Source organism: Manis pentadactyla, chromosome 2, assembly GCF_030020395.1.
Source record: "Manis pentadactyla isolate mManPen7 chromosome 2, mManPen7.hap1, whole genome shotgun sequence".
Classification (NCBI taxonomy): domain Eukaryota; kingdom Metazoa; phylum Chordata; class Mammalia; order Pholidota; family Manidae; genus Manis; species Manis pentadactyla.
The window spans coordinates 206291951-206316006 of NC_080020.1; the positions used below are offsets into that span (position 1 = coordinate 206291951).

The window sequence follows — 24056 nt, forward strand, 5'->3', positions numbered from 1 at the left end:
GTTGCTAATAAGACAATTCTTCAGAAAGTCCATGTGTCTGTTATTAACAAAGAAGTTCTGTGAACCAAAAAATGAGAACTTACAGGAAACTTGATATAAGGGAGAATTAGCTCAAATTAGAAAGTTACTCTTCCTAGGTAGTTTACTACATGTTATTAGGTTTACTGGTTTACTGTGATGTTTAATATTTTAAAATTTGTCTTTAATTACAAAATTCACAGAAGCATATGGTTAAACATTCAAGTGCCAAAGAGAATAAATAAGTTTCTTCCCACCACTCTCAAACTCACCTCCAGATTGGGATATTTAATAGTAATTATTGTGCATTCTTTCAGTTTTTTTTTTTTTACTGTCTGTTTCTTTTTATTTGGTGTCAGTACTAAACAGTTACATGAGCAACATTATGGTTACTAGACTCCCCCCATTATCAAGTACCCACCACATACCTCATACGAGTCACTGTCCATCAGCCTAGTTAATATGCTGTAGAATCACTACTGTTCTTTGTGTCATACTGCCTTCCCCGTGCCCCCACTACATTATGTGTGCTAATCATAATGCCCCATTTCCCCCCGTATCCCTCCCTTCCCACCCATCCTCCACAGTCACTTTCCCTTTGGTAACTGTTAGTCCATTTTTGAGTTCAGGGAGGCTGCTTCTGTCTTGTTCCTTCAGTTTTTTCTGTTCTAATACTCCACAGGTGAGTGAAATCATTAGATACTTTTCTTTCTCTGCCTGGCTTATTACACTGAGCATAATACCTTCTAGTTCCATCCATGTTGTTGCAAATGGTAGGATTTATTTTCTTCTTATGGCTAAATAATATTCCATTGTATACATGTACCACATCTTCTTTATCCATTCATCTACTGATGGACACTTACATTGCTTCCATTTCTTTTGTACTGTAAATACTGCTGTGATAAACATAGGGGTGCATATGTCTTTTTCAAACTGGGTTCCTGCATTCTTAGGGTAAATTCCTAGGAGTGGAATTCCTAGGTAAAATGGTATTTCTATTGTTGAGTTTTTGAGGAACCTCCATACTGCTTCCCACAGTGGTTGCACTAATTTACATTCCCACCAACAGTGTAGGAGGATTCCCTTTTCCACATCCTCGTCAACATTTGCTGTTGTCTGTCTTTTGGATGCTGGCCATCCTGACTGGTGTGAGGTGATATATCATTGTGGTTTTAATTTGCATTTATCGGGCGATTAACGATGTGCAGCATTATTTTTTGGTATAATTAATCTACAATTACATGAGGAACATTATGTTTACTAGACTCCCCCCATCACCAAGTCCCCCTCCACATACCCCATTGCAGTCACTATCCATCAGCATAGAAAGATGCTGTAGAAACACTACTTGTATTCTCTGTGTTGTACAACCCTCCCCATGTGCTCCCCCCACATTATACATGCTAATCATAATGCCCTCTTTCTTCCCCCCCCTTTTATCCCTCCCTTCCCACCCATTCTCTCCAGTCCCTTTCCCTTTGCTAACTGTTGGTCCATTCTTGGGTACTGTGAGTCTGCTGCTGTTTTGATCCTTCAGTTTTTTTCTTTATTCTCAAACTCCACAGATGAGTGAAATCATTTGGTACTTGTCTTTCTCCACCTGGCTTATTTCACTGAGCATAATACCCTCTAGCTCCACCCATGTTGCAAATTTGTTTCCTTCTTATGGCTGAATAATATTCCATTGTGTATATGCACCACATCTTTATCCATTCATCTACTGATGGACACTTACGTTGCTTCCATTACTTGGCTATTGTAAATAGTGCTGCGATAAACATAGGGGTGCATATGTCTTTGTCAAACTGGGCTGCTGCATTCTTAGGGTAAATTCCTAGGAGTGGAATTCCTGGGTCAAATGGTTTGAGTTGAGGAACCTGCATACTGCTTTCCACAATGGTTGAACTAATTGACATTCCCACCAGCAGTGTAGGATGGTTCCCCTTTCTCCACAACCTCGCCAACATTTGTTGTTGTTTGTCTTTTGGATGGTGGCAGTCCTTACTGGTGAGAGGTGATATCTCATTGTGGTTTTAATTTGCATTTCTCTGATGACTAGCATTGTGGAGTATCTTTTCATGTGTCTGTTGGCCATCTGAATTTCTTCTTTGGAGAACTGTCTGTTCAGCTCCTCTGACCATTTTTTAATTGGATTACTTGCTTTTTGTTTGTTGAGGTGTGTGAGCTCTTTATATATTTTGGATGTCAACCTTTTATCGGATCTGTCATTTATGAATATATTCTCCCATACTGTAGGATGCCTTTTTGTTATACTAATGGTGTCATTTGCTGTGCAGAAGATTTTCAGCTTGATATAGTCCCTCTTGTTCATTTTTGCTTTTGTTTCCCTTGCCCAGGGAGATAATGTTCATGAAGAAGTTGCTCATGTTTATGTCTTAAGATATTTCTGCCTACGTTTTTTTCTAAGAGTCTTATGGTTTCATGACTTACAGTCAGGTCTTTGATCCATTTCAAATTTACTTTTGTGTGTGGGGTTACACAATGATCCAGTTTCATTCTTTTACGTGTAGCTGTCCAGTTTTGCCAACACCAACTGTTGAAGAGGCTGTCATTTCCCCATTGTATGTCCATGGCTCCTTTATCGTATATTAATTGACCATATATATTTGGGTTAATATCTGGACTCTCTATTCTGTTACACTGGTCTGTAGGTCTGTTCTTGTGCCAGTACCAAAATATATTAATTACTGTGGCTGTGTAGTAGAGCTTGAAGTTGGGAAGCAAGATCTCCCCAGCTTTATTCTTCCTTCTAAGGATTGCTTTGGATATTCGGGGTCTTTTGTGGTTCCATTTGAATTTTAAATCTATTTGTTCCAGTTCATTGAAGAATGCTATTGGTATTTTTGATAGGGATTGCATTGAATCTGTAGATTGCTTTAGGCAGGATGGTCATTTTGACAATAATAATTCTTCCTAGCCAAGAGCATGGGATGAGTTTCCATTTGTTAGTGTCCTCTTTAATTTCTCTTAAGAGTGTCTTGTAGTTTTCAGGGTATAGGTCTTTCACTTCATTGATTTGTTTTATTCCTAAGTATTTTATTCTTCTTGATGCAATTGTGAATGGAATTGTTTTCCTGATTTCTCTTTCTGCTAGTTCATTAGTGTATAGGAAAGCAACAGATATCTGTGTATTAATTTTGTATCCTGCAACTTTGCTCAATTCAGATATTCTAGTAGTTCTGGAGTGGTGTCTTTAGGGTTTTTTATATACAGTATCATGTCATCTGCAAATAGTGACAGTTTAACTTCTTCTTTACCAACATGGATGCTTTGTATTTCTTTGTTCTGTCTGATTGCCGTGGCTAGGACCTCCAGTACTATGTTGAATAACAGTGGGGACAGTGGGCATCCCTGTTGTGTTCCCAATCTTAGAGGAAAAGCTTTCAGCTTCTCGCTGTTCAGTATGATGTTGGCTGTGCGTTTATCATATATGGCCTTTATTATGTTGAGGTACTTGCCCTCTATACCCATTTTGTTGAGAGTTTTTATCATGAATGGATGTTGAATTTTGTTGAATGCTTTTTCAGCGTCTATGGAGATGATTATGTATGTGTTTTTTGTCCTTTTTTTTGTTGATGTGGTGGATGATGTTGAGGGAATTTCGAATGTTGTACCATCCTTGCATCCCTGTGATGAATCTCACTTGGTCATGGTGTATGATCCTCCTGATGTATTTTTGAATTCAGTTTGCTAAGATTTTGTTGAGTATTTTTGCATCTACGTTCATCAGGGATATTGGTCTGTAATTTTCTTTTTTGGTGGGGTCCTTGCCTGGTTTTGGTATTAGAGTGATGCTGGCTTCATAGAATGAGTTTGGAACTATTCCCTGTTCTTCTATTTTTTGTAAAACTTTAAGAAGAATGGGTATTATGTCTTCTGTGTACGTCTGATAAAATTCAGCAGTGAATCCATCTGATCCAGGGGTTTTGTTCTTGGGTAGTTTTTTGATTACCGATTCAATTTGTTTGCTGGTAATTGGTTTGTTTAGATTTGTGTTTCTTCCTTGGTCAGTCTTGGAAGGTTGTATTTTTCTAGGAAGTTGTCCATTTCTTCTAGGTTTTCCAGCTTCTTAGCATATAGGTTTTCATAGTAGTCTCTAATAATTACTTGTATTTCTGTGGGGTCCGTCATGATTTTTCCTTTCTCATTTCTGATTCTGTTGACGTGTGTAGATTCTCTTTTTCTCTTAAGTCTGGCTAAGGGCTTCTCTATTTTGTTTATTTTCTCAAAGAACCAGCTCTTAGTTTCATTGATTTATTCTATTGTTTTATTCTTCTCAATTTTATTTATTTCTTCTCTGATCTTTATTATATCCCTCCTTCTTCTTTGGGCCTCATTTGTTCTTCTTTATCCAATTTCAATAATTGTGACTTTAGACCATTCATTTAGGACTGTTCTTCTTTAAATAGGCCTAGATTGCTATATACTTTCCTCCTAGAACTGCCTTCGCTGCATCCCACAGAAGTTGGGGCTTTGTGCTGTTGTTGTCATTTGTGTCCATATATTGCTTGATCTCTATTTTAATTTGGTCATTGATCCATTGATTATTTAGGAGCATGTTGTTAAGCCTCCATGTGTTTGTGAGCCTTTTTGTTTTCTTTGTACAATTTATTTCTAATTTTATACCTTTGTGGTCTGAGAAGTTGATTGGTAGAATTTCAGTCTTTTTTAATTTACTGAGGTTCTTTTAGAGGTGGCCTAGTATGTGGTCTATTCTGGAAAATGTTCCATGTGCACTTGAGAAGAATGTATCCTGCTGCTTTTGTGTGTAGGGTTCTGTAGATATCTGTTAGGTCCATCTGTTCTAGTGTGTTGTTCAGTGCCTCTGTGTCCTTCTTATTTTCTGTCTGGTGGATCTGTCCTTTGGAGTGAGTGGTGTGTTGAAGTCTCCTAAAATAAATGCATTGCATTCTATTTCATCCTTTAATTCTGTTAGTATTTGTTTCACATATGTTGGTGCTCCTGTGTTGGGTGCATATATATTCATAATGGTTATGTCCTCTTGTTGGACTGACCCCTTTATATTATGTAATGTCCTTCTTTATCTATTGTTACTTTCTTTGTTTTGAAGTCTATTTTGTCTGGTACAAGTACTGCAACACCTGCTTTTTTCTCCCTATTGTTTGCATGAAATATCTTTTTCTATCCCTTGACTTTTAGTCTGTGTATGTCTTTGGGTTTGAAATGAGTCTTTTGTAAGCAGCATATAGATGGGTCTTGCTTTTTTATCCATTCTTTCACTCTGTGTCTTTTGATTGGTGCATGCAGTCCATTTACATTTAGGGTGATTATTGAAAGATATGTACTTATTGCCATTGCAGGCTTTAGATTCATGGTTACCAAAGGTTCAAGGGTAGCTTCTTTACTATCTAACTGTCTAACTTAACTCGCTTATTAAGCTATCACAAACACAGTCTGATGATTCTTTATTTTTCTCCCTTCTTATTCCTCCTCCTCCATTCTTTATATGTTAGGTGTTTTATTCTGTACTCTTTTGTGTTTCGTTTGACTGCTTTGTGAATATTTTATTTTTTGCCTTTAGTTACTATTTGGTTGGTCTGCTTTCTTTGGTGTGATTTTATTTTATCTGGTGACATCTATTTAGCCTTAGGAGTGCTTCCATCTAGAGCAGTCCCTTTAAAATATCCTGTAGAGGTGGTTTGTGGGACGCAAATTTCCTCAACTTTTGCTTGTCTGGGAATTGTTTAATCCCTCCTTCATATTTAAATGATAATCGTGCTAGATACAGTAGTCTTGGTTCGAGGCCCCTCTGTTTCATTGCATTAAATATATCATGCCGTTTTCTTCTGGCCTGTAAGGTTTCTGCTGAGAAGTCTGATGATAGGCTGATGGGTTTTCCTTTGTAGGTGACCTTTTTTCTCTCTCTGTCTACCTTTAATAGTCTGTCCTTGTCTTTGATCTTGCCATTTAATTATTATATGTCTTGATCTTGTCCTTCTTGGGTCCCTTGTGGTGGGAGATCTGTGGGCCTCCATGGTCTGAGAGACTATTTCCTCCCCCAGTTTGGGGAAGTTTTCAGCAATTATTTCTTCAAAGACACTTTCTATCCCTTTTTGTCTCTCTTTCTTCTTCTGGTATCCCTATAATGAGAATATTGTTCCATTTGGATTGGTCACACAGTTCTCTAAATATTCTTTCATTCCTGGAGATCCTTTTCTCTCTCTCTGCCTCAGCTTCTCTGTATTCCTGTTCTCTGATTTCTATTCCATTACGGTCTCTTGCACCTCATCCAGTCTGCTCTTAAGTCCTTCCAGAGATTGTTTTATTTCTGTATTCTCCCTCCTAACTTGATCCTTTAGCTCTCACATATTTCTCTGCAGGTCCATCAGTATGCTTATGACCTTTATTTTGAATTATTTTTCAGGAAGATTGGTTATATCTGTCTCCCCAGGCCCTCTCTCGGGGGTTTGGGTAATTCTGGACTGGGCCAAATTCTTCTGCCTTTTCATAGCAATAGAGGTAGTCGTAGGCAGGTGGTGCATGTGTCAGCTTGGTGGACAGAGTCCCTTCCTGCTTGCTGGTTGCCCTGCCCCTCTCCACTACCTGTGTCGGTTACCCACACACCAGGAGCAGCCCTCGGGGTAGCCCAGAGCCCTGTGGGGAGTGGCAGGCGCGCTGGCTGTATTCTCCTGCGAAACAGCACCCCTTTGTGCCCTGCCCCAGCTTCCTTTGCCTGTGCTGGGCAGCCATGCACCGGCAGCAGCCCCTGGGTCTGGCCCGGGCAGCTGCACACTGGGAGGAGACTGGGCAGTTGGTGTGGGTGCAGCCGCTCTCAGGCTGTTCCACCACTGTGGTCGCGCTGCTCTGGGGGGATTGAACAGCAGGCTGTTTATCGCCGTGAGGGGCTTCAGAGCTGCGCTGCCTCCCCAGGGGCTGGGACACCCAAAGCTCCTTAGGACTCCCTGCCTGCTGGGCTGAGTGTGCCGGGACGATTCCATCCAGCTGTGAAGCCCCTGTCCCTTTAAGACTTTCAAAAAACACACGGTTTTTTTTTGTCCCAGGGGAGCCGGCTGCAGGGACAGATTTTACTTTTCCGTTTCCCTAATATCGAGCACACCATGCAATGTGTGTCTGTGCTCCCGGAGTGGATTACTACGGCTGGTGATTTAGCAGTCCTGTTCTTCCTCTCTCTCCCCAGTCTGACTCTTTTCCTCCTGCCAGTGAGCTTGGGTCGGGGAGCCCTTGGGTCCCACCAGGTCATGGCTTTGTATCTTACCCCCTTCATGAGATGCTGTGTTCTTGCAGATGTAGATGTAGCCTGGCTGTTGTACTGTATCCTCTGGTCTCTCTTTTATGTATAGTTGTATTTGTTGTATTTTCAAAAATATATATGGTTTTGGGAGGAGATTTCTGCTGCGCTACTCATGCCGCCATCTTGGCTCCTCCCCCTCTTTCTGTTTTATATACAAATGAATAGCACAGAACAGAAAACAGTCTGCACTAACAAATTAACTTCTATGAAATTATAAATATTTCTTTATAAGCATTTCTTTAAATAACTATAATAGAATCATAAATATAAAACATTTTGCACACTAATCTTATTAAGTTTATCCTTAAATCTCCTTTGCACACTAATCTTATTAAGTTTATCCTTAAATCTCCATGAGTAACTTCCACAATAGCCAGAATACCTAATAAAGATCAGTTGGTTACAACTACCAGCCAATGCAGCAATCTCTATAGCGTCCTCGCTGAAAAGTCCAGACTCTCCAGTATCATTAATTACCCTATCTCCTAATCCATTAAACTTGAACACAACTTCACCTCATCATTTTTCAACACGTATAAAACCATTATAACCTCTATCAACAACCCAGAAAGGAACATCCCTAAGACAAGATACTGAAACCTCAGGATATTGTTCAGTAGCCATAGCTATTGTATAGCCAAAAACCAGCACACCTCCAAAATTTTGAAAACTATTAAACCTAAAAAACACCAGCTAAAATTCATTAAAATACCAATTCCACCACTCACAATCAACACTTAACCATAAGTAGATGAAGATTTTGAAGAAAAACCTACAGAACTAACCACAAAGAATACTTTAAATGAACATGTCATTATTCTCACATAGAATCTAACATGAAAAACCTATAAGAACATTAATGACTAACATCTGAAAATCCCACCCACTAAATAAGATTAACCATTCATTCATTGACTCATCAGCCTCACCAAATCATCATGATGACTCTGGTTCCCAAGAGTATGCTTGATCTTACAAATTCTAACAGGATTCCTAGCTATACACTACACATCAGACATAATAACCACATTTTCACCGATAACCCACATTTGCCAAGATCAAAATTATGGATGAATCATCCATTATTTGCATGCCAAAAGCTCATGTTTGTATGTTTTTTAATCTGCCTATTTATTCACATACTATGAACTTTATACCTTCTTAGAAACATGAAACACTGGAATTTTATTTACAGCAATAGCCACAACTTTTATATGCTATATACCATGAGGCCAAATATCCTTGGGGTACAGCAGCCATCACAAATCTCAGCCATCCGCTACATCAGCACTAACCTAGTGGAATAAATTTCATAAAGGTACCCTCACCTAACCTTCACCTTCCATTTGATCCATTTATCATCTCAGCTCTAGTAACTGCCATTTAGTATTTGCCGATGAAATAGGGTCTAATAACCCAACAGGAATCACATCTAATACAGATAAAAACCCATTTCACCCATATTACAGTCAAATACATCCTACAACTCATATTCCTAGTTACAGTACTATTAACTAGTCCTGTTTTCACCGTCTTCTAGAAGATGCAGAAAACTACACATCAGCCAACACCCTTATTCCTCCTCATGTCAAACCAGAGTGATACTTATTTGCCTGTGCAATTTCTACATTCCATTCCCAATAAATGAGGGTATTGCCTTTATTTTCTCCATTCTAATCCTAGTAATCATCCCCACACTATATATATCAAAACAATGAAGCATAATATTCCAACCCCTCAGCCATACTTAATTCTATTAGTAACAGACCTAATGATAGTAACATGAATTGGAGGAGGGCCAGTTAAACACTGTTCATCATTACTGGCCAACTAGCATTAGTTTTGTATTTCTCCCTTCTCATCCCAATCACACTATTGAAAACAGCCCTCTGAGATGAAGAGTCTTTTTTAGTATATTTATTACGCTGGTCTTGTAAACCATTAAAGGAAAATAATACTCCCAAAACTCAAAGAATAGGTTCAGTCTCCATCAAAAGCACCTAAAGCTGAAATTCTACTTAACTCCTTGAAAATTCATACATGAAGAGTGAAGCACTATTATATACTATGTCAGCATGATGTACCCTACTTTTTTTACGTACTTAATCTCAGAGATCTTTCTATGTTAGAACATACTGCTTTACCTCATTTTTAAAAATAACACAGGACAGACTGATAGTTAATCAGTTTCCTCTAAACGACCCACTAGGTTGTTTCCAGATTTTATTAAACCAGAGGTCATGTTTACTTTTTAAAATAAAGTAAAAATATAACAACTAGCCTTACAAAAATAAAACTAGGCAGTTTCACAATAACTTGTTTCATTAAGAACACATATTTGTACCAAGAGTCAGACACAACCTTAAAAGATCAATGTTTAGTTGTACTGTATATAAGATGGGCTATTTTTATTGGCTATGAAGAGATAAAATACTTTAATACTTTTACCTGTGATATATGAAATGTGTTCCCTTTATTTTGGTTTTGTAGGCCGACTTAGGAGTAAAAAGTCCAAACTTTAGTATCACCGCCAAGCAAGTTCACCAAACCCAGCTACAGGTGATGGAGAGGGTTTTGACTGACATGCATTTGTCTGACTTTTACCATGAAGTCTCTGATGAGGTAGCAAAGCAAAAAAGTTAAATCTTTCTCCCATCTTTTTAGGATTCATTAACATATCATACTGCTGTAGCAACTGCTCCCTTGATTGCTTGTCTGATTTATCTAAAAGAACCTGTAAAGAAAAGCTTTCTTAGTAAAATTAACCAAAAGAAAGGATTTCTAGTTATATGCAGCAACCCTAATGACTGTTAGCTAATCAATAAAGCAGTGTTTAACATGTGATTCCTGATCACCTGCCTCACAGTCATGGGGTACTTACTAAAAACATAGGTTGCTATGACCCAAACCTATAGATTTCTATGTTTAACAAATATTCCCAGGTGATATGATCTACACTTAAGAGTTAAAGATGTCTTCAGACCATTATAAAATTCATACCCATAAACACAGCCAAGTTTTCTTGATGAATATGTATGTACATTATTTGAAAGTCTTATTTCTACCTCATATGGAGGTGCATGAAACTTGCCAGGCTGCTCCACCCACAGGCTGTCTGGTTACACTACATCCTACAGTACTGAAAAGACGGGAACACACCAAGGGGCTAGCTACAATAGTGTTAAGGCCCAGTGAACTTACTTGAAATATTTTTTGGTGTATTATGAAATGAAAATATTTAATGATAGTAAAATAAATCATTACCTTTAGCCTGACATCAATGCCCATATTTTTTAAGAACATTTGTTGTTTTACTGGACCCAGAGAAGCTACTTTTCCCTGTGCCATTCTGCGCAAATAACTGAAGTCCACATCAGCTGTTAGATCCGCTGTTCCAGGGGCAATTAAGACATCATGAAGCTTGTGGCCACAAAATCCCTTAAACATAATTTTTAAAGTGATGAGTCATCCTTTTATGGTTATCATTATCAAGATTAAAGAAATACTATCATTTTAGTATATCTTATACAACTGTTAAAAAGTAAAACATGGCTTAAATCAGTGGTTTATAACTCTTAATGCATAGGATGCTTTCTTCAAATGAGATGCTATGTGGAAAACTCAATGTAAAGTGTAGTGTTGGAGTGCCTGAAGATAATGCCCTTGATGGATACTTAACATTTTCAGTAATGCCTGTGGTAATGGAATATAGGAGATCTCATTAATTCTCCAGATAAATTCAGGTTATCAGAACCTAGACAGTGATTTACAAAGTATGTCCATCAAATAGCGCCTCAGAATCATGTGAGAACATGTTACTGGACTCTTCTGAGACTCAGAATCCTGGAAGTTAGGATAGGGAATCAGCATTAAAAAAAAAAAAAAAAACCTGCAGGTTTTTCTTAGATACAATAAAGTTAGATATTGAGAACCAAAGATCTAGAAAATGACAAATAGCATCTAATTAAATGTATTTCAATTATAGTATATTGAACAGAATTGATCACTCAAAAAATATAGAAAGGATGTTTAGGAAAGACCTGTGGAGAGGAAAAAAGATGTTGAAAATATGACAGAAGAAGTTGGAATGATTATAGTAGCTAGATCAAATCTGCAAAGTAGCTCCATTTTTTTTTAATGGAGGGGTAGAAAAATTAAAGAACTTTAAGAAAATCTTTCCATTTGTATGTTTACTAGGATCTACACAAACCTACGTTCTGCAATTTAAGGAAGAATATAGACAATTCAGACCTGTTCAGAGTTGGATAATAAAATCTAAGGTTAAACAGGTAGTTATAATAATACAAATTAATATTAATTATAATAGTATAATACAACAATGCTACACATTGTAGAAACCAAAGGTAAAGATCTTCAATGAGTTTCAAAGTAACAAATGATCACTAAGTAAAATCATACCAATTATGTTCTGATAAATCATGTTACTAAATTATACATACTCTGAGGGTATCTGTCTTAGTTCCATCATGACCATAATCAGCAATCAGTGCACCACCTCCAGTTAGTGCAATGCGTTGAGAAAGTTCCTGAATAATAACACCAGCATCAGGACAGACTTCCACATGGTCCCTTGTTTCATCAAGCTAGTAAAGGAACAGTCGAATCAAAACACACCATTCAAAGAATTGTTTTAAGGTTTTTCTACAATGAGCATTTCTTAGTTACAATAAAATTACCCCTCAATATGAGTGTTGTCTACACTCAGCATTTCACATGGCATCCTTTAACACTTTGGTTCTTTGATGCCATCCACTAAGTTCACAAAGGCATTTTAATTTTAATCCCTTTTATAAAAAGACGAAGGCCTTCCCAACCCCCAGATGGTCAAGTACATTTATCATTTTATTTATGGTGATCTTACTTTCATGTCATAATTCATATGAATATATTCCACTGGGTTGAAAGCGTGAAAAAAGAACTTCTGTCTGCCCAGAACTGTGCTGGCACACAGACACTCAAAAACATCCTGCCAGTATAACAAAATAGACCCTTTTAAGTATATATGATGCTTTCTGTTGGGGCAAGAGGTATCCCAATGATACACCCTGTATCTAGAAACATCAGCTTATAAACTAGTGTCAATGTACCTGAGGCCCATATTTCCCAAGATGTTTAAGTATTAACTAAGGGCCCTCAAAAAGCAAATATATTAGCCTAAAAAAGTAGAATGACAAATATCAATATTTGTCGACTTGATGAGTATGTATGGAATTTCACTAATCCCTGTGAAAATGGCAAAAAAAAATTTCTTATAAAAACAAACAGTTTTTTGCTCCCTTCTACCACCCTATTAAAAATGAAGCCCTGCCCTGCCCTGATGTCTCAGCTTATGGCACAAGTCTAACAGGAAGAGTGAGACAAACTGAGATCTGAGTCTCAGCTCTTCCTACTGCTTCCTAGAGAAAGCTACTTAACATTTGGAGTCTGTTTCCTCATTACATAAATACTAGGCTTACTGTGAGGATCAAATGGAACAACCGGTTAGCCCCCAGTGTTATTAAGTAAATTACTGTGGTGTAACTCTGAAAACGATAAGGGCAGTTACTTAAAGGCTGATATGACAACCTCAGTGCCGCATGCTGACAGTCTTACCATGTTAGACTACTCTGCAAAACGGCAGAGTGTTACCATGTACCCACTCAAAGGGAGGGCAAGTCATCATTTTCCCTCTCATAAGTGAATACTGCTCAAGTCAAGAACTAAAAAGAATTACAAACTCCCAGGGCCAGGGGGTTAGCTCTTGGTAGCCATGAATGTTTCATTCAGATAAAATTAGGTAGCCAGAATATAAAAATAAGAATTTTCACAAGCACTTAGGCTGATATTTTAATTTACTTATGCTCTGCAAAGAAAATTTAATTCATAGGTTTATGTTTAAAAGTTTTTATGCTTTTCACACAATATATAGAGGTAGGTCATGGGGAAGGCAGTATAGCACAAAGAACAGAAGTAGTGACACTACAGCATCTTACTACGCTGATGGACAGTGACTGCAATGGGGTCGGGGGGTACTCGATAATATGTGTGAATGTTGAAACCACAATTGCTGATGTGAAACCTTCATAAGACTGTGTATCAATGATACCTTAATTTTAAAAAAAGCTTTTATGCTTTTAAAACAAGTAACTTCTGAGGTAGAAGTTTTTAGTTATGGTCCAGAAAGCAGAAATCTTTTTTCTGGGGTGGAAAAGAAAGAAACAGGAAATTTAAAACCCAAAAGTTCCTGAGAAGTATAGGGCTTTTTAATTTTTTTTGAACTTTTATAAAGATAGGGAAGCTCTTCTGATTATTCTGTGAGGTCAATTGTCCATTCTGACAGTCTACAGTCAAATTTAGATCTGGGTGGAAACATGAGAATAAAGGCATGCCCTTTCAGTAGCTCAAAGAGAGTGATAAAACTTACCTAGAGTCTTTTGAGAATAAATGAGAAAATACAGAGTAGTATGTACAAAGCACTCAATAAGTAGTGATGGCTGTTGCTTTGCTATACTCTGTACTACACTGTTTTCACAGACATCACATTTCCTGTCAAGTAGACAATACTGTCACCATTTGATAGGGAACTGAGGCAAACTGAGAAGTTAAGGGACTTGTTGAGTGAGCACTAACTTTATTACATTACATTAAGGTCACACAGCTAAGAAATTATTTTAATCCAGACTTCTGACTCTAGATCCTCTGCACCTTTCACTATTAATAAAGTAGTATAAAATAGTTAAGTAATGTTGCGAGCAGCTATTTACCACTGTAAAGGAAGTCTAAAATAGTAACTCAGAAAGTGAGACTTGGAAGATTTGGTTGGCAGTAAACTAAAAAAAAGAAAAAACTTTCTCTTACTTGTATGAAGGCTTCTGCTGGGGTGGCACAAGGTGCCAAAACAAACCTCAGTTTATCAGAAACTTGTGGATCAATATCAATGAGTACTTCTCGCCATCCTTGTGGTGTTTTCTAAACAAAAGAACACATAAAAGCTTTTGCAAGTTCTCAAAAATTGTCTCTATCAAAAATAACTCAGTTCTCTCCTTATATACGAGATAGATGACACTGCAGAGCACTTTACCACTTAAACTTATGTAAAGGCATTACTTCTTTTCCTTTAAACAATGAGTAGAGTGATAGGTGCAAACTATTAATGTAGTTTAGATAAGAGATGGAACTGTGGGAGACAAAACATGTAGCATGGAAAGTGCCAAAAAATGGAAAACAGACTCAAGACAATCAGAAGCTTCTGCTAACAAATTATCATGTAATAATATATACCTTTAGCCTTAGAAGTTACGAGTGCACATACACTACCTCCAAATCTTTAATCTCCTCACAGAAAGAATGAAGACAAATTTTAATCTTTAGAATTTTAAAGAATTTGCTAAAAAATAAAAAAAAAACCTCCATCATACTGCAGCCATCTACCATCTTACATTCTCACGTCTTTATCCCAAGAGAATTAGAATTCTTAATAACTATCCTAGGAGAATTAAGAATTCTACCTAATATTTCATTTTTGCTTTTCAATTACAGTTGACCACAGACAACACAGGGATGAGGGACACAAACCCCCCATGCAATTGACAATGTATGTATAACTTTTAACTCCACAAAGCTTAGCTACTAATAGCCTACTGCTGACCAGAAGCCTTACCACTAACACAATTAACACATATTTTGTATGTTATATGTACCATGTACTTTATTCTTCCAATGAAATAGAGAAAATGTTTTTTCAAACTGTCACAAATCTCCAATTTTCCATATGTTTATTGAAAAGAAATCCACCTATAAGTGGGTCTATGCAGTTCAAACCCGTGTTGTCCAGAGGTCAACTGCATTTAATCAGAATTCCAAATAGTTAACTTCAACAATAGTTAAATACCATATACATTTATTCTTACAACAGAAGGCCCTTTGTCATTTAATTATCAATGTGATTTTTTTTCCCACCAATACCTGAAACTTATGCACAGGAAGAACATCAAAAAATTCATGTGCCAGATAAAAGCTGTTCCCTATTTAAAAATAGAAAAGTTGTTTCAGCATTTTTAAGGCAATAATTAATTGGTTCTTTAGAACATTAACAAAAAGAGAATGCCTAGTCTTTGTACTGGAATGTGTGTCCCTTCCACAGTCACTGCTACCAGTCACCCACCTCATCACAGGAAACCTACCCTACAGAACCTACAAAGGAATAATTACTGTTCTCATTTGCACATGTATCAGGGCCAGAAAGCCGAAATATCTGTTACCACTTTTTTATTCATCACTAGGCCTGAAAGAAATTAAAACAAATTGGTTAGCTGGAAGAGGATATGAATCTCCTAAAATCATCCCAAAGGCTCAGCCAGGAATGGCAGAGATGCCCAAGATTAGACCACTACTTCAGGTTTGGGCTCACCAAAATGCTTGCTGACAAGGGCCAGGATTTTCCCACCACCCCTTGCTTGCCTTTAGGCAAATAAGAGTGTGCAAAAGATAATGAAACTAAACCCACCTACTAACACTGTTTCCTTTAGCCCCCACTGCCTTGGGCTGTTTCATCATCAGTACTATCTTAGGAGCAGAGAAAAACAAGTATGACAGAGACCTACATTTGGGGTTTGGTTTGGTTTGGTTTGGTTTTTGCCAAGCCATGTGAAATTCACTGTTTCTTAATGTTAGGTGAATTTATTTTCTAAAACAATGCTCTTTTCTAGCAAAAACTTTGCTCTGGATAAGGGACTTGGCAGCACTGACTCAATCTATTATATTGCTCTGCAAGGTGGTGGTCACTTATCACTACTGTGAGGTGTTGTGATGAAAATCCTTTCATTAATAAATGTTAAATAATTACCTTTTGGAACATCTTGCAGATCTCGGTACCATGAAATTGGAATCCCAGACTTAGTAACACCTTTCACTGGGTAGCCAGCATTTCGCTCTAATGAGACCTTCTGTTCAGTCAGTGTTAATGCCTGAATCTCACTTAATTTTTGGCTCACCTCTACCAGATGTATTGAAATGTCACAGTTTTTCAGCACAGATCCAAGCTGACTGAACACCTAAATACAAAAAGAAGAAAAACTGGCAAAATACAATGTGTTGAGTAGATTTTAGGTTTTCTAACTATATACCACAATAATTTGCTCATGTCACAGAAGTATGTTTGGTTTCAGAGAAACGACTTCCTCATATAAGTCACTCTCCAGAAGTCTATCAGAATCATAACCTATTAGAATTATTAAACATAGTCTACATAAGAAATGAACAGTACAATATTTTGATTTCCTAATAAAAAAATTAGAATTATGAATAACATAAAAAGAAGAGATTTAGCATCCAATAAAAACAACGATCAGATTAAGGAGTCTAAAAAAAGATGAAGGAAATAAAATGTATATAGTTTTGATTTTATAAAGCCACTAAGTCTATAAAATAATCTCATCTTTGAGATGACTCAACTGTATCCTCAGGAAATCAAATTTACATGGCACTATTAATTTGACAGTTTAACTTTGCAGTTCTTTCACATTTTCAATTTTCTCTTAGTTTTATGTGCTTTTACTGTTGTAAATATGAGAAAAAAGAAAGTATTAGTATTTTAATGCTAAAATTCAATGCCAAAGCATAAAATACAATATTATCTTTCATTTGAATTTAATTTCCACTGGTGATTTGCCTCCTACTTTTGAGATCTAAATATGCAGGTATAATCTGATAATTAAGGACAAGATGATTTTTCCAAATTTAGTTTTTAGATAAAACCATAAATGGGAAAACTTCTTCCCAAGAAAAAAAAAAACCTTTATAAAGTATGATCAAAAATGAAATTAAATCTGTAATGATGTTTTTGGCTATTTTTTTTCCATTCCTTTAAATTCCTTGGCTTTTTAAGACTTCTCAGGACTTGATCTAGGGAATCACCCCTTATACATTTTAAGAGCTATGGGCTTGATTTTTAAAGTATTTGAAATAAGAAAATATTTGGGAATATAAAATATTTTATATTCAAATGACTTTAACAACTTAAACATAAAAAGTAGAGCTCTGGAAACTTAAATCAGTGGGGTTCCCCCCCCCAAAAAAAAGATACAATCAGGATTCTTATTGTCAGATGTTTATAAATTTTCTTTTAAAAAAAGCCCCATGTCCTCCCTTCACCCTCATATATCACCACCATTTTGAAATACAAATTTCTCATTTCCTGGCTTTTCTTTAGGAATGTTTCTAAATATATATTTTTATCACTAAACATATATTGCTAATGTTGACTATTTTCTGACTTTATATAAATACAATCATATGATGAATTCTTTTACAAATTGCTATTTTTCATTCAACAAGATGAGTTCCATGTTGAATGTTGCATTCTCTGTGATTTCATGCATTTTCACATAGCACTTGGTATTCCACTGTATGCCTATACCACAATTTATTGTTCTATTTTCCCATCAATAGGCATTTATGCTGCTTCCAGTTTTTTGCTATTCTAAATAACACTGATAACTTTTGTAAATGTCTACTGGTACACATATGCACTAGTAGCTCTAGGTATATGCCTAGCAGTAAAATAGCAGTGCAGGTAACTCTGACATTAGCAGATAATGCCCAGTAGCTTTCAAAGCGGTTGTACTGAATTATACTTTTACAAGCATCAAATGAGTGCCCCCATTGCTCCATATCTCCGCATCCTCACCAACCCTTGGTGCTATCAGACTTTCTAATTTTAGGGGTACAGTGGTATCTCATTGTGATTTTAATTTTCATTTACCTGACTACCAGTGAGTCTGAGCATCTTTTTGTTTTTATCGGTCATCTGGATTTCCTCTTTGATGACAGACCTGTTCACATTTCTGGCATGAATTTCTACAGAGTCATCTGTCACCTTCTTATTGATTTAAAGGAGCTCTTTATGCATTCTAACCACCAGTTTTTTGTTGGTTATGTGTTGCAAACAATTTCTCCCACTTCATGGCTTATCTCTTCTCTCTCTTTAGGATGTCTTTGAAAGACCAAAAGTTCATAATTTCTTAAAGAACAAAAAGTTATTAATTTTAACATAGCTGAAATTAATATTTTCCTCATAGCTTGTTTTTTATGTAATTAAAAAACTCCTTCCCTACTCAGAAGACAAATGTATTCTCCCATAATGTCTTCTAAATGTTTTATACTTTTAACTTTTACATTCTCCTCCTGCCCCATTTTTTAAGATTACAAACAGACAACAGTATGTAATGATTCATTATATTATTATAATTTTATATTTTAGTTGTAAAGTAAAAGATTCAGGTGGTAGGACTGAAATACAAGGAAATCAGTGAAGTTTGCAAACTCAGTCAAAAGTAGTAAGATTCATATACATGAGACTTTAAGACATTCTTTTCTTACTTACCCTTAAAATATCTCCCATGAGGGTACCCCTACCTGGACCCAGTTCCACCAGCTGGAAAGCTGCACTTTTTCCAGTGGCCATCCATTCACTAATGAACCATATTCCTAGGAGCTGTGCCAAGGAAAAAACTACATTAAATATAAAAATATACCACAATGTAAGACTCCATGTATAAACACACACTTTACACCATAAAACAAAATGTTTTCAACCACATGTATGTTATTCAATACGTACATATAGCTATGTATACACAAGAACTATACTGGGATTATGTTACAAGTACCACTTGGGAAGCTTGGTAACAGGAGAAAATCATTAAAAAGCAGCCTCCACTATAGGAGGTCACATAGATAAGAGGATATCACTCATATATTTCAATAAGTACATGGCTTTTAGGCATAATTAATGTTTTTTAATTCCTGGATACTATTTCCTATTTCTAAGTTGATCAAAGTTCTTATATGGAAATAAATGAACTAGAATTCCTGAAAAGAATTTAGTTTCTTAAAGGGAGATTTCTCCTCTAACTAAATCATGGATGGGACACATCTTGAGTCCACTAATTCCGCAGTTTTTTATCTGTATTCACTCCCTGAGTACTCTCCACCTCTTTCTCCACCTCTCCTTTTGTCTTTCTTTCTCCTTCCACTTTCGTATTTCATCTGACTCTCCTGTTTTCTAACCTCTTTATGTCCATCTCTTTTCTTTTTGTCCCTCTTATCTCTATATTCTTTTTCTACACTAAAATATAAACTCAGATAGCCTGTATGCCATTTTCTTTTTTGCACTCTATTCCATTAGTTTATACACTACTAAAACATTAAAACTTCTGATAAAACATAAAAACAAAGATGTAAAACACTACTGTTGAATAACTGAACTTGATCTGCTCTCATATGTTTGTGATACGGGCTTCCTTTATAATTTACTTTGCATATTACCTCCCCAAAGACCTGACTTATTTCCGGTGAAGTAATGAAATCTCCTTGTTCTCCTAGCATGTCATGGTATACGTAATAACCCTACATAAAAAGAAAGAAATGGAAAAAAATTAATTTTCAAGTTTAAAACAACCCTCCAAAATCTTATGAATACAATGAAATATTTAGTAAGAAAGTTCCCTCTTCTAGATAAGCAAGATAAACACAGTATCTTTGCCTGATTTATACAAAGTAGCATTTTGCAAAACCTCAGAAACACAGTTACTACTTGACTAGAAAGGCAGAAGCAATGTGGTGTCCCCCCTATATCCTACCCCCTCTCTCCCTCTAGCTGCTCCCACACCACAGGGTAAGACCTGCCTACCCCTCCAACCTCCTCCCCAAATTCTCACTTTGTTTCAAATTAACCCTGCCCACTACTGATATTTTCTTGACCTAGGCACTGGTTACATGGGAGTATTCACTTTGTGAAATTCATCAAGCTGTATACCTGTGATTTTTTTTCCATGTGTATGTTGTACCTAATAAAGTCTTTTATTTTTATTAACACTGCTTGCCCATACATCAATGCCACTGGAATGCTCTCCCTTCTCCTTCCATTTCTCTCTGGCATTCCTTTCTCAGTAACACTGAATCTGCTCAAACACAACACCACTTTCCCTGGCCTCCCCCTCCAGCCCTTCAACATCAGATTAAATCCAGTGCTTCTTTTTCTGTATTTAATTATATATATGCCTATGTTCCTCACCAGAAGGCATAGTTATCTGGGGGAGAGGACTATGTCTTATTTATCTCCACATCTCAAGTTCTAGCATAATGACTAACCTTCAAGAGACACTCAAGAATTGTTTGTTAAAAAATTCCCTAAGCCCCTCAGGCCCCCTTTTCTACCTGCCTTACTCTTAGCACACAGGAATTAAAGAATACTATTACTAGGACTGCCTGAGCTTCCTGACCCCACATGGTCTCCAGTAGCTCCCATTCTTTCCACTACACTCAAAGGATGAAATGCCTTCCCCTTCTGCCCTTAACCAGATGTAATCCCTCCACCTGTGCTCTGGCCTGTTGCCATTCCTCACACAACTCTCATGGGCTAGGATCTTTTTATCATCCCCTTTCTCTTACAGCTTTTAACTTTTTCCTCTCAGTATTAGAAATAAAATTAAATCACTCCCATCTTTAAAAGATTTTTTTTTTAACTCCATACAGCATCACCCCTCTAGCCTTTCCTTTTCCCTTCAAAAGTAAGCATTTCAGGGTGGTTTTTTTTGTTTTTTTTGGCATGTTATGAAGACTACAGACCCCTTCACAGAGACTTACAACACACAGGATTAGAAATCAACTGAGATACTTACCAAATATTTAAAAAACAAATCTGTAATACAGTAATATACATGCATCTTTATAAGTGTATTAAAAGATAAAATTGAGTGAACGGTCCAGTAAGTAACAAAGTCTTTAAGTATATATGAGCACAGTGGTATTTTGAAATACCTATGATCACTCTGTTGTGATATGACAGCATCAGTGATTTCCAGGTGCAGGTATCACTGATGCTACTGGTTGTTGCCTATGTTCATAATTAGAGAAATGCTAGATTCCAGTTAGAAATGAATGAGGGAAATGCAAATTAAAACCACAATGAGGTATCACCTCACACCTGTTAGAATGGCCACCATTAATAAGATAACAAATGCTGGCAAGGATATGGAGAAAAGGGAACCCTTGTGCACTTTTGGTGGTACCATAAATTGGTCCAACCAGTAAGGGATCAGCAGGGAGGAGCCTCAAAAAATTCAAAATAGAACTACCATATGATCTAGCAATCCCACTTATGCAGTATTTCCAAAGGAAACAAAAACATTAATGCCAAAAGATACCTGCACCCCTGTGTGCATAGCAACATTAACTACAATAGCCAAGACATAGAAACAACCTAAGTGTCCATCAATGGATGAATGGATAAAGTTGTGATAAATATACACAACGGAATATTATGCAACCATAAAAAAATAAAAAATAAATCCTACCATTTTCCACCACATGGATGGACCTTGAGGGCATTATGTTAAATGAAGTATGTCAGAAAAAAAGACAAAAAATACTGTCTGATCTCATTTATATATGTGGAATCTAAAGAGCCAGAAAACAAAAAACCAAACTCAGAGAAAAAGAGTTCACACCTGTGGTTACCTGAGGTAGAAAATATAGGGGAAGGAGAAATTGGAGGAAGATAATAAAAGGTACAAACTTCCAGTTATAAGATAAATACTAAGGATGTAAAGTACAACATGACAACTATAGTTAACACTTCTGTATAATATATAGGAAAATTGTTAAGAGAATAAATCCTATGAGTTCTCATCACAAGGAGAACATTTTTTTCCTTTTTTTTTGTCTCTTTTTACTGTTATCTAAGATGGATGTTAACTGAACCTACTGTGGTACCTATTTCACATGCTATATACCTAATGTCACACAGTGATAGGTTCTCACTAAAACTGAAAGAAAAAGTAATGAAAAGGTATAATTTTTATTCCCATCCAAGTTCACAAACCCCTGATTCTATTCAAGAGTGAAGTCAAGCCGACCTTCACTCCAACCCAGAGATATTTGTCCTTAAGTTTGTCCTTGTACGAATTCAAGAATCCCTAAGTAAACATCCTCTACTCTAAATTTGAGAGTTACCTCAAGGCTCAACCCTGGGAAACCTTTTCTCTAAGTATACTCTCCCTGGTTCCCTGTGTTTTAACACCCTCTATATACTGATGATGACCAAATTTATAAATGCATTCCCCACCTTTCTCATGTATTTGACTCTTATGGCCAAACTGCTATCTCCACCTGATATCACTGCCAACAGAACGAGCATTAAATGCTCTTCCTGATGGTTTCCCATTGCACTAATACAAAGATCTAAATTCCACCAGACTACTTTGCTCACCATTAACCCCCACTCCCAGTCACCACCCTCCAGCCATACCAGTGCTGTAGTCTTCTCTCTATATTCCAAGGCATTTCTCATCTCAAAAACTTTTCAATTCTGTTCCTCTGTTGGGAAGTTCTCCTCCCAGTTCTTTGCCAGGTTAGCCTATCCCCATCCTTCAAGCCTCAGCTCAAGCTTACTGGCCTTCCCTGGCCACCTAGTAAGGAAACTTCTGCAGTCCCTATTCCCACTGCACTACTTACTTTCAATCCCATCAACCTGGCTTTGTTCCCTACAGAAGCACTTACAATCTGTAATTATCCGGTTTAATCATTTCCTTGTTTATAGTTCATTTTCTCACTATAATGTAAGTGCCATGCTCCCTGTCCCCTGCAGTATTCCCAGTGCCTGGCACCCTGAAGCCTCAGTGAGTGAGTAAATGATGAGCCGACCCTCACTCCAACCCAGAGATGTTTGTCCTTAAGTTTGTCTTGTACGAATTTTTGGTACGCTGTAGCCCTGCCTGCAGGTATTAAAGGATCCGTGCCTTGGTAAACCTCTGGACACTGCATCACTCCACCACAACCAACAGCAATAGGCCAAGGCAACCCCGGAATTCCACAGATCTCGTATTTAAACCCAGTACAAAGTGAAACATTCTAAAAGGACCACAGACGTTCACCAAGTAGCTTGGTAGAGCTAACAAGGAAATGCTGGTCAGAAAACTGTTACGGTGCTTTATCTTAGAACAGTAAAAACTTGGACCTTCCATTCTCAAAAAGAAAACAAGTGTATGCTCGCACAGGCTGCTGCTGCCCTCCCAACACAGACCCTGTCATCCGCACTGCGGGATGGGGACCCTCGAGCTCCCTCCGCGCACACGCCCCCTGGCTCACACCGCGCCAAGCTGCCAGAGCGGGCCCAGACTCGGCTCCCGGACTCGAACCTTGGCTGGGTTGGTCAAGACCTCCTTCATGTACTCGGCCACAGTGATGGGGCCAGTAGACTTGATTTTGTATATGAGATGCCGCAGCACTGGAGTCACCGGGCTGCCTTCTGCCGGCTCCTTCCCGGAGCTGAAGTATTTTCCTCTCCAAAGACAAGGAATCACTGCGAAAAACATTAAACCAGACCCATTAAAAATCTTCGTATTTACAAGTGCACAGCAGCCTGAGTGCTTTAAACGGCTTCGTTAGCTCTTCAGCTCTCCCGAAGGCAGGAAGGCGGACTCCAGTCCGCAGCAGTCCCCCCACGGCCACTCGGGTCTGAGGTTGGATTCGTCTCCTGCCCAAGCTCTCCAGGAGCCCCGAAAGGGGGAGACACCCCAGGCGGTTTCCACGGCAGCCGGGGCTCCGGCGCGGCGCACCCTTACCCGCGCGCGCTGCGGCGCTGGGCGGCCCCGCCACGGCCCTCAGCAGCACACTCATGCCGGGCTTATCCCGCGGCGGCGCGCGGAGGAGTCGCGGCTCTGATGGGAAGTACGTCACC

The 24056-nt window shown here is 37.7% G+C and overlaps 1 protein-coding gene across 3 annotated transcripts in view; it reads right to left on the reverse strand.

Moving 5' to 3' along the window:
- The window catches only part of NDUFAF7 (NADH:ubiquinone oxidoreductase complex assembly factor 7), a 28656-nt gene extending 4605 nt beyond the window's left edge, over positions 1-24051 (reverse strand). Inside the window, exons 1-10 of one of the 3 annotated variants that reach the window (XR_005033793.2) lie at positions 23941-24050; positions 23515-23678; positions 19643-19723; positions 18699-18809; positions 16161-16368; positions 15281-15339; positions 14174-14284; positions 11776-11919; positions 10580-10753; positions 9764-10049 (exon numbers count right to left, since the gene is read on the reverse strand). Coding sequence is in view for 1 of the 3 variants with exons in the window: in XM_036931586.2 (XP_036787481.1) it covers positions 9840-10049; positions 10580-10753; positions 11776-11919; positions 14174-14284; positions 15281-15339; positions 16161-16368; positions 18699-18809; positions 19643-19723; positions 23515-23678; positions 23941-23995 (1317 nt within the window). In the remaining 2 variants the exon portion in view is untranslated. Of the gene's footprint in view, positions 1-9763; positions 10050-10579; positions 10754-11775; positions 11920-14173; positions 14285-15280; positions 15340-16160; positions 16369-18698; positions 18810-19642; positions 19724-23514; positions 23679-23940 lie in introns of those variants that run through there. The other 2 variants (XM_036931586.2, XR_005033794.2) reach the window with 2 other exon arrangements.
- Between the last annotated feature and the right edge of the window lie 5 nt (positions 24052-24056).